The sequence below is a fragment of the Pocillopora damicornis genome, chromosome 3 (assembly GCF_964200805.1).
Source record: "Pocillopora damicornis chromosome 3, jaPocDami1.2, whole genome shotgun sequence".
In the NCBI taxonomy this organism is placed as follows: Eukaryota; Metazoa; Cnidaria; class Anthozoa; order Scleractinia; family Pocilloporidae; genus Pocillopora; species Pocillopora damicornis.
This window is the reverse complement of record NC_142672.1, coordinates 17,725,231-17,736,971: the sequence shown is the minus strand read 5'-3', so window position 1 is coordinate 17,736,971 and position 11,741 is coordinate 17,725,231. Positions and strand designations below refer to the sequence as shown.

Here is an 11,741-nt window from a genome sequence, read left to right as displayed (position 1 = left end):
TAAGGGTGCCGAGGGTAAGTGCAACGGAAGGCAAGTCATGCGCATAATCCAATATGGCGGAAGTGTGTTGTGAACTCCCCTGACCAATAAGGAGCGGCTGAATGCCACAGATGAGCCATGAACGTTCTGAAATATTTACCTTTCAAACTATTTATTTAATGCTTTGATTCTTATAAGCCACCGCAGCCAATGTCTTTTAAGGTAAGGAACAGAGAAACGGTAAAATCGGTACGTGTTACTTCACGTAGCGGTGCTCGCGTGTCGAGCAGTGGTTTCCTCGCAGCTCTGTGTAGAGATTCACAGTTCATTGCTAAGATGAATGCCGTTTGGAACAAATATTAGAATTTCTACACAGTTGCTGTTTTGATTCCCCTGCCATTAACGTTAGGAAGTCGGTGGTCAAAGTCATAATTTGATATGATCAACCAGTTTTCCTTTATTTCAGCGATGGAATGATTCATTTTCATTGATTGCTCATTTCTCTCAGCTGGGTTTGAATAACATTAATTTAAACATCACCTGGAAGAAATTAACAAAATAAGGCCTTAATTGTCTTTAATATAAGAAAGGTGTTGAGTTGTTTTCTTGAATTTGACTGTTAAAGGGCCAGTTTTAGTCGGATTAAACATATCACACGGCTACACATTCGCGTCTAAACGCATTAATTGAAGAAGTGCTTCCAGTTTCCAGTGATTGCTTTGTTGCAAAAAAAATATTCTCTCGCTATTCTTTGGAGATTTAATTTCACTTTGCTTGATTATGGTTGACCTTTATGGTTATGTAATATTTTTTGCAATAATAATGTCAAAGAATCAATTCGTCAAAGTTCAATTTGAACGTGCAATTCAGTAGAAAATTTCTCCTCGCAAATACATAATGAGAGCGGTGTATCAATGAAGCTGATGATTAAGTATTTATTTATTAATGTTGGTGTCTGTTAACTTCCATATTGATAACAAGTTATCAGAGTCGCCTGATTCACATGATGGTAGCAATTTTTCAAAATTTACATTTATATATTAACACTTAAAAACATAATAATTTCTTATTTGAATACAGCTGCTGTTATTTCACTCTTACCCTGAGAAGCAGTTCTATAAACATTGTTTGGGTTTATAAATTTTTTCTCTTAGTATGAAAAAATTGTCTCTGTTGTCTCAAAAAAATTACATTTCCTGCCAAGGTGGAATGTGTCCATTTCCTTTATTATGAATTTTTTGCACCTATTTTGCACATATCAAATATAATTGACTTACACTTTAAATTTCTCTAAGAGTGCATGGAAAAGAAAGGTTCATGACAGAGTTAAAGCATGATCAGCAACATTTTATGTAAATAGTTTTAACAGACACAGGACCCATTATTTTCTGATGTACAGGTAAGAGACAATGATTGGGACTGGCGATCCATTTGTCAGGACTTTTTATTTGACCGTCAAGTTCCACATCTGGAAAATATTCTTGAAGCTCACTACAGAGGAGATGTGAAGTGTTTCATTCAGCAGTACTTAGAACCTGTTTTAGCACTACTCAAGAAATTAAAGGTGTCAGCTGAGGTGAGTGTTAAGTCTTGGTTTAACTGTTGTCCATGTTTATGATATTTATTTGGTAAATCTCTAATTCTTTGTAGATCAACATGATACTAGGTTGATGAAAGTTTCAGCTAGTTTGTCTGTGATGTAATTTTTTTGTCTGGTTCCCTGTAAGGAAATTACTTCTGAAGAAATGTTTATCTTCTTGGAAGATACTGAGGAACCCTTATTCTAACTTGAAATCATTTTAGAGTACAACAAATAGATGTGGATTGTCTCTCAACTCTTAAGAAATTAAGTGGGAAGAGGGATTGGTACAACAAGCTACTATATTTCAATTATTTCCTCACTTATGATCTATTGGGGGACACAAGTCATGCAGAGATGATGTCACAATTAGAATTTTCTGCTTCCTTATTATACAAAACATATAGCCTTCATGCTGCCACATGTTTATAAAAACAGATCACAGAGAACATCAAAATGTGGTAAGAACCTTTTTAGGAACACACTGGCTAGTAGCTCAAGGGCCAATTTTTTGTTCTTACCACTTTTTGATGTTATATGTAATATATTATATAACATATAACATGGAATGTATTTATTGATTAATTTTTCCTGTTGGAAAAAATCAGGATCTCTTACTTTAGTGAATGTAGTTTCTTTTTGTATTCAGAATTGTTTTGTTGTTATTAGATGAGTAAATATAAATCTAAGTTATTGATGCATGATCAGTTACTTTTCATTCCATAAGCTATTGGTGTTCACTTTTTCTCTACTTCTCTTCATTATAATAGTTATTCTTTTAAGAATTAAAGAAATTTTTAAAAGGTTTTAGAGGCTCACTTATCTTAAACTCATGCTTAGCACTTGAATTTTGTAGCTTCAAGTGTAATATTTTTTTACAAGATCAAGATGTTGATAATTTTTTTTTTTGTTGCAGAATTTTTTCTGCAGCAGTGAGAAGCCAGATGATGCCTGGGTACCTTATTACAAAAAACTTGTTGGCAATGTTATTCATGTTACTAAACTGGACTCAAGTCTCCACAAAGGAGATTTTTGTATGAACTTAAGCTTAGCTGTTCCAGGAAATCTTATAATAAAATATTACAGAGCTGGAAATGTGCAGTCATTTCCACTGAAGGCTGAAGACTTCCCTCTCATTTGGCAGAAGAACTGGACTGACAAGATGCGAATAGAGATGCAAGGACGTTTTTTATTTTTAAACTGTATTATAAACTCCAAGAGAGGAATGGAAAGAAGGCCATGGAGGTACCTCATGTCTGAAAGCGGAAATGTTAGTGTTAAACAGTTGAAAGGTATGTTGATTAATGATTATGTATCAAGATGCTTGTCTTGATTCTTTTATTAGCATTTTGTGTTAGATATTTCCTATAAATTTTTGTAAACAATAGCTGGTATATTAGGATTCTCTAGCCATGGGAGCACTTTTCATTTAGTAACTAGCTGCCAATTGTAAAATCTCATGTTTACCTCAAGGCCTCTTTATCTATGCTTGGGAACAAGATGACATGGTAACTAGGACTAATTTTTTTTCCTGTCCATAAAGGAAATTCTGGCTTGCTTTATGAAACTGATATTTGAACCTGGGTGTTGTTTGTTTGGGAAATTTTAGCTTGACAGGCAAAATGAATAAGGTACAATCTTTCAACTTTCATCCTGGTTCATAGAATGGACTGGTCTTGTGGAAACTTTTCCACTTGGTTACCTAGAAGTAGACAGGTTTGGCCATTGTGTTAACATGCAGGTTAGAACAGTTTTGTACAAACTAATGTCCCATGCACTCAGTGCGTGTAGGAGACTTACAAAACGTGAACTCCTGAAGAGTCATCTGACGTTTTGAATTGGGAAGGCAAAGAGGATGTAAACATGTTTACTCAGCTTATTCATTGATCTCATAAACAGAGATCTTCTGGTTTTCTTTTGTGAGAGAGGAATTTCTGGAGTTGTAACCTGAATGGAAGAACATTGTGATAGTGAAAATCAAACTGACAGAGTCTAAAGAAAAATAGTGGTACTGCTGATGACTCTATCGCCTACAATCCAGTGATTACTGGATTGTCTGTGTCTAAAGCCATCATTTTAATTGGTTTGTTCTTCCACTTCTGCTTGTGCTGCTCTGGAAATCTGGTTTCTGTTGGATGGTAATCATGGGAGTCAGTAAGGGAAAGTGGAGGAAAATGAATGGTTGTGATTTTATGATTCCAATTCCATTGGTTGTAGGACTCCATCCACAGTTGTAAGTGTAGTATTCCACTTACAACTCCAGTTTTTGATTTTCACTTGGTGAAAGCATTCTTACAATTTCCACTTTGACTCTGACTCCATTCTTGGGAAAAACCAGAGGTAAGAGGGCCAGCACACTTTCACATATGAAAACATAAAACCTTTTTGAAATAGGAAATTGCACTGCTAAGCAATTAAAATAGGTAAAAGAAATTGTTACTCAGCAGTTACACCATTACTTTTTGTATATTTTTTAATTTCACACAGCTATTGATGAAGATGGCTTGGAGAAAAGTTGCAAAGTAAGCCGTCAATCTCTGTTTATGGAGAAACCAATGAATGCCTTTGATGTGAACTTTGAGTTGCTTCACAGTGGTGTGGCTTCACTTCCTGGTATGAAAAAAAAAACTTTGACTGTTTTTCTATTTTTTTAGTTGTCGTGGTGAATTGAGTGTTGAGAGGAGTATGATTTTTGACTAGTTTTCTTTTTATAACAGCAAAAACTCAAGATGCTGCTGACGTGTTTCCATCTCAAATGGTCCTGGTTTAGGCTTTCTCTTTGCTATGTTCTTCCTCTCTCACAGGGTCTCATTTCCACATTAAGCACAGTTAAAAAATTACTAGTAAACTGTTAGGGGAACGTGGAATTTCCTGACTTCCTTCAAAGAGAGGGAAGTGATTAAAGTGTTTCTTCTTGTTCTTTAAAACCCTTTCTAGTAATAGTTGTGGATTTCTCTAAAATTATAAATACTTCAATGTTATATTGTAGTATTGTAGTAAATAGTGTTCATCAAGTGACAGACCCCTAAGGATTTTTTTTGCAGTCAACAGTATTTTTTTAAAAAGATGTTTTGTTTGTCTCGGGGCTAGTACACTTTTTTGGCAAGTTTTGTCAAACAGTTTTGTTGACTTTTTATCTTCCTTTTTAACATTCATTCCCTCATTTTTAAAGGGAAAGCTTTTAGGGAAAATAAATTGTTGTGCAACTTTGTTTGTTTTGTTGAAAATGTTAGTACTTTGCCTATCTCTCAATGATGAATTAACTATAAATCCATGGAAGTGGAAATAATTTCTCTATACAGTCAACTCACCATGGCTAATTTGAAGTAAGTTTGATATTGTTGTCTATTTATATATTGCTGTTGATTTTCAAAAGTGCTTTTAGTTCCTCTTGTGCAATATAATTAATTGACTTTTATGATGATTTTATCTCTCTGTCAAGTGCTGTGTCTTTTTCATTTTATTGTTGTATTTTGGTCTCAAATGGTTGCTATGGCATTTTTATCAAAATAAACAAGAATGGTAATAAAATATCTCTGATATCACAATGAAAATTAGCAAGTAGGAACAGAATGGAACTTTTTTGGCAAATCATTCTAAATTCACATTATGACAACTCAGTGAAGTTAAGAAATAATAATTTGAATTTCATTTTTATTATTTAAGCCACTGAATTGTGTTGGTATTATCAGCTTCTGTGTACCAAACACTCAAATATCAGAGTTTTTTTCTCTTCTTATAGATAAAGTATATTCGATAGATTTTCTTCACGGTAAATGCAAATTTTGTACATTGAACTTTTTGGTATTTAATGTCCTTACTTCCTGTGTATTTATGCTTAGTAAAACATTTGTTGATCATCAGATGTTATGTAGGAAATATGAATAGTGAATATTGCTATCTATAGATTCAATTATTGCTGATTCATGGTGTTTCATGAAAAATGGACCATTACATTACCCACTTAATCTGTGATGACAAAAAATTGATATTACCACCTCTAAGTATGAAATACTAAGCAGTGTTTACGACTGATCACCCATCTTTCAATTCAAAAAGAGATATTTCTTCTCGGTTTTTTTTATACATGCACCATATGAGCATATCAAAGACTAATCTGATGATACCATGATAATTTACAGGAAGATTTTTTTATCTCAGTGTTCTTGAAATCAGAACATTGTTTTAACATCTGTGTATAAATGATATATTACTTGCTGGAGTCAGTAATACTAGTTGAATAAATTTATCTGCATACTATAAGCTATATATGTAATTATATATCGTTTAACTTTCTCTCCTCTCAAGAGAAGTCCTTACTATAATTTATCACTTGTCAGTTATATTCTTTGCAGATGCATATTTTACAGAGATTTTTAAAGCCTCAAAGAAATTATAGTGAGCACTTCATTAACTACTGAAGTAAGATCATATTTAATGCAGTTTTAACAAAGAAAAAGCTCTATGCAAGTGACCTTTAATTCTAGGACTGGAAAGCTATTTTAAGGGTTTTTGTTTTAAAATAAACAATATTGGTCTGTGAATGTTATAGAAAGTTCACTGTTATCAAAGTATGATGTCACTTGGTATCATACTGCTTTCCTGTGTATTCTTCTTGGATCTTGTTATCATTAGATGACTGTAAAGGTAACAGCAAACTATCTCATTTTATATACTAATCATTAACTTTTGGTATGGTTAGACAACTACCATTTTCAAAGTTTTGATGTGTGAATCATGTTATATTGTACTTGTTGATCAAAACAAAGTCCACAAGTCTTCCTTTTAAATTAATGTTTTAGAATAATTTGTTACTTTGGTTCTTGAACTGTTCTATGTGGACTTGTGTGCCATTTATTATTAACATGCACCAATGGTGAAAGTATTGTATTGTTTGGTAACAAAGGTAGTGTAGCATGCAAAACAGTGACATACACTAAATCTGAGTTTTTGAATGTAGTGAATTTGATGATCCCACACTTTCAGATTAAATATTAACCTTTCTGCTCTCAGGAGGGACCAAGAGATAATTTTTCCTTGAAATATTAAAATACTATCTAGCAGACAGCTAATGAGATTAAAGGAAAATAATTACTAGGAGATATTTGATTGAACATCAAATTCTCAGATCTAACTTGAAAAGTCATGTAGGGCAGACAGTAAGGAGAATTACCATTGAGATTTCTGGAGTGGAGGGATTAAATTCAACAACTTAGTTTATTTTGACTTAGTATGTTGGGTTGATTTGTTTTAAAATATCAATGTCCCAAGACTTGTCTAATGTTTACAACTTGTAAAATCTTGGGGCATTCAGGGTACACATAGTCAAAAAAAGTGACAACACTCTCCTCTTCACACTGGTCCAATTCATAAAGTAATTGATGCCATATGAAAAGACTGCACATGAGCTGAGCCAGCCCCCACCTCCCCCTACTGTTGCTACTGAGGTATCACTACTCTTCGAAGGTTGGGATACTGGTCTGTTACGGGTTATTGCAAACCTTTTTTATCAAGTTTGCCTGACAATTTTCTTCCCCCCATTTATACTCCTGGTGGGTGGAAAGGAGGCACCGTGAGAGTAACGTCGACAAGAATAAGACACATAGGACTTGGCATGCCTTGAAGTCGGGTTTAGTAACCATGAGGTGATGGTGATAATAGTGCCTCCCACATTGATGTGTTGTTATCTTTGTTCTTTAGGTAACAGAGACCTAAGAGGTGGAGCTATCCTTGTGGTTGACATGTCACGCCCTGATTGGGATAATGTTGCTTATACAAGTGTAGACTTAGCAAGACTGTTCATGTACTTCCACAGCATTCCTATGTGAGTACCTCTAATTTTTTAATCATTCATTCTTCTTTGAAATTTTTTTTGATCTGAACATATTTAGTTTGGATAAGAGAATCAATTGTTCAAATTATTGCTCTGTCCGGATGGTCTATTGCAGTTGCTCAGAGTCTTTTTTAATAGCGCTCTATCGGGCGCTAAGTCACAAGCAATTGACATTTTTGGTGTCTGGTACGCTGGAGTCAATAGTGTGGCGTCGAAGCGTATAATATAAGTATATTGAAATCCGAAGTCACACAGAGAGACTCTACATTAAGCCGGGAGTTAATTGGTGGTCCTGTGGTAATAAGGACTCTCAACGAAATGAACCCACGCTCTGCTTATAAACCACGTGGTCATTTCTTCTCAACGCCCACGCTTTATCAAGGGTTCATTGAAATGAAATTCTTACAAAATGTTTAGACACGTTCTCTTCTCTTGTGCGTACCTCTCTAATGCGACTGCCTGGCGTTGTGTTGTTACCTGGGGAGCGCGAGAAACCAAGGCTGATATAGACTACACTTCTGCTGAAAAACATTGAATATTAGTCCGACATGAAAGTGCTTTTCGTCTCTTAAACTTTCATTCAAGTGACCTCGTCAGAAGTTTTGCGAAACATGATTGTTTTCTCAAGAAGATTTCAACGTGCTTCATAAAAACCCAACGTACATTATGAAAGTCCAGTTCTAAGGAAAGTTATTTTTTAGGAGTTTTTTGTTAATAGAATAATTTATTATACTGGTATGTCTTGATTAATCTAATGAGTGGCAACCGAAAGTGCCTCCACTTTACAAGTCTCATGGTGGTCTGTTTAGCAGGTCTGTTATCTCATCCCTTCCCTCTGCTAAGTCTGGCACACTGTTCCACAAGGCTCAGTTTGTGTTAGCTTAACAGAAAGTTACGTCAATCTCGTAGGCGCTTACTTCTAGAATACGATGAAGTTTTCTGTCCGCGCACATACTTTGAGTGTATAGTTCCCTGAGAGAGCGTACACGTGGTCTTAGCGTGATGACAAGTGCGGAAATCAGTGTCTGCATTGCGTGCAGTTAGGGCTAATCCGAGTGTCTAATATCATTGTTGAGTCGGTTGGCCTTGCGATCCTTATCAGTGGATGTTGGGTCGTGTAAATCCGTTGGATAATTATTCGAGACTATTGCCGCATTGAAATCCTTCGCCGTAGCAACAATTTTACCTGTGGTCAGTCCGTATCTTAACTAAGGTACCCAACCAAAGGTATGTTCATCTTGCAGGAGATTATATAAAATTTTTATGGAGTAGTTGTTGGTGAGCTGTGGAGATTATGCTGTGTTTATTGTTGGTGTTTTAGCTTGATAATCTGCTTGCCTTCTTTCATATAAGTATGTCAGAAAGCTCTCTCGCTAAAACGCTTTCCGTAAAGTGATACGTCTCTCTTTGTTTACATTTCGGTTAAGACAATCCCGTCTTTTTCTTTCTTTTTTTTTGGAGACTGTTGAGAGCTGCTTATTTAAACACGAAAAAAAAAATCTTTAAATTATTTTCACGCGATCAACTACTGAAGAAAAATAACAGCAAGGAGGGATCTACGAAAGGTCTGCCCATCTCCTTGTCAAAGGCATTGTTTCCATAAGCACCACAATTGTATCGAGTGTTTACGTCTCAACCGAAATGTGTCTGAATTGACGCATTGAAGAACGATAGTCTAAAGGCGCGGTAGACATGGAAAACCGCTCTACTAAGGAAATATTTATAAGCTCTGGAGAAGACTCGTTTGAAAAACACGATGATGTCAAAGGTCGCACAGGAGATATCTGGGCGTCTCCGCCAACTGAAGGAACCAGATCCATGTATGCGTCTACTTTGATCACACTTGTTGTTTCTTGGTACAGTCAACTGACCTGTACTTTCAATGTTCAGGGTGTTTCACTTTTTTAAATAAAACTCAGTATGATAAGATATAAATCATCAAATCTTACTGAATGTTATCCCTATAATAACTGGCTGTTCGTTTGAGAGTCAGACCACCCACTAGCCTTACCAACACAAAAGATATAGCAGGCCGTGGGAGGCTTTGGAAAAGTTTTGCCGGGATGGAATCATCTTAGTCAGAACGTAATATGGAGCTGGGATCAGTATCGAGTGCGGCTCAATATTGATTAGTTCTATTCATAAAATGATCTCTCCGAGCTGTGGTCAGTTTTTGTTCGAGTTGGTGTGACTGTGGCCTGGTGCTGTCCGAAGGTGAATTTGTTTGACGCCTCCCTGACCCTTTTGATGTTCACAATCCTATGTTTTTATAAGCTAAATGCATGCTATAGCAGAGAACGAGAGATGAACGCATCCATTCTTCATAAGCAGTTAGTTTTTATCGGGGAAAAGCTACCTCTGATGTTTGCTAGGTGATAGCATTTTTTTTTTGTGGCAAACGGAAAAAAAGAAAAAACCAACAACAAAGATTGTTTTTTAACAAGTTTATAATCTGTCAACATCCCCTGGTACGCCATTACTCTAGCAAATTAACACTGTTAATGCAAAACGACTTCCAGTCTTTTTTTTTTTTTTGCTATGGTTGAGAGAGATCAGATTCTTAACTGATGTACTTCCGCGGCAGCATTTTCAATTTGTGCACACAAATGTAATTCAGTTGTAGAAAACAACTTAATAAGGAGCAAACAAATACAGATTGGACAAAGTGGCGTCAAAGAATATTCCAGAAGAATATATCCTCGAATAAACCGCTAGCTAATCAGCAAAATATAGGCTTTCCAATGTTCAGAGTAAATTAGGATGGTTTTTTTTTCCTTGATGCTGGAAGGTTTGTAGGCATTTAATTTGAGGATACATGCTTAGTTAGGGAATGTTAGCCGTAAACTGTTATTCTAAGGATGTCAAAGTGGAAATCGATCGTTCAACTTTCGGAAGTTACGTAAATTTTTTTCGAGTGATGTGTTTCGTTGTGTTCAATTTACCATAACAGTTGTGGTACAATTGGTTTCTTCAGGGCACTCAGCTTGATTTGACTACCCCTGCAAATAGCTTTCACTCGTATTTCTTGTTGTAATGAACGCCAATTTCCTGTAGATTTTGTAGGCACGGCACTATTGAGTTTCGCCTCAGAAAAAGCATTGTTGAAAGTTTTGCCTTTCAACACCATCGTTTCACGCTGTTCTTTAAGATGACGGTCAGCGTTTGCCTACATCCTGTTCAGTTTATAGTCTCTACTAGTTTGGAGCGAAAAAATTTACATCATCGAACGGTTTGCACGTTATAAATTTTGTTTTTGTACAATTTACTTTTAAATTTTCCCACGGCGATTTACTTATCTGCAAACTGTACAATTTATTGACACCAGGTATTTGTGAGTGTTGATCAGTTGACCGGAAGTGTTAGTAGAGGTGCAAGGCGCTATCAAATGTCTGACAGATTTGCTGCAAGTGGTCTTTGAATGACACATATGTTTTGTTTTTGCGCAGAAAAGAGATCCATAGCCTTGGGTTTTCAATCATCATCGACGCTCGAAAATCAGGCACAAAACGGAAATATCTTGAAGACGTTGTGGAAGCAATGGTTTGCTTCCAGGTAAGTTATTTGATAAACTATTTTAGAACGATGCCGCTCCGTTAGCAGATTTTCTACGTGTGCTGAATACGTCACATTTTTATCTGAAAGAATTTGACGGTGGAGATTCAAGTCGGAAGAAAGATGACCTATAACATTAACGTACACGTTTTAAAAATATCAAATTTATATATATATATATATATATATCTCACCAAATATATTTTAATCTTTGAACATCACCGACGTTTATTCCTCACATAAAATTTAAAATTCTTTGGGTTTCCTTTAACGCCGCTATCTGAGGGTATTTGTCCTTTGTCTAATGGTCGGAAATAGTTCTTTTTGCGATATAACAAAGCGGCACTTATTATATTAAGCCTCTGATGTTACGTTTTAAGTGTCTGACCTATTCTCATTAACTAGGGAAAAGAAAAGCGTGACTTAACGAAAAAACTGACCCTGAATGACCACGTGTTATTTACTTTGTAAATATTCCACTTATTATTTCTCAGTGCTAGCTTTTTACAGAACAAACACAGCACGGTATATCCATGTCAAATATTCATAATTTGTGGCAATGGTCTATAATTCCAGCTAAAATATCAGTACTTCGTCATCTGTAATTGTTTTGTTTTATGTACAACGCGTCGCTCGAGGTATGGAAAAGAACGCAAGGAACAATCGAACCCCAAAAAACTTTTATAAAATTGCATAAAGATTCCCAACGCCATGGAGTGTTTGGACGATTTCCTTGGGTGAGACGATTGCAGACGAGACGATGATTGTTAGATTCCGTTCGTTTGAAGATAAATATGA

General features: G+C 35.6%; 1 protein-coding gene across 4 annotated transcripts in view; it reads left to right on the top strand.

Moving 5' to 3' along the window:
- Positions 1-17: 17 nt before the first annotated feature.
- Positions 18-11,741, top strand: part of LOC113679035 (puratrophin-1) — a 30,698-nt gene continuing 18,974 nt past the window's right edge. Inside the window, exons 1-6 of one of the 4 annotated variants that reach the window (XM_027195965.2) lie at positions 18-201; positions 1,379-1,555; positions 2,475-2,850; positions 4,046-4,171; positions 7,259-7,382; positions 10,838-10,943. In XM_027195965.2, the coding sequence (XP_027051766.2) occupies positions 190-201; positions 1,379-1,555; positions 2,475-2,850; positions 4,046-4,171; positions 7,259-7,382; positions 10,838-10,943 (921 nt within the window). In that variant the 5' untranslated portion in view covers positions 18-189. Of the gene's footprint in view, positions 202-1,378; positions 1,556-2,474; positions 2,851-4,045; positions 4,172-5,961; positions 5,981-6,128; positions 6,206-7,258; positions 7,383-8,511; positions 8,619-10,837; positions 10,944-11,741 lie in introns of those variants that run through there. The other 3 variants (XM_089198857.1, XM_027195966.2, XM_089198858.1) reach the window with 3 other exon arrangements.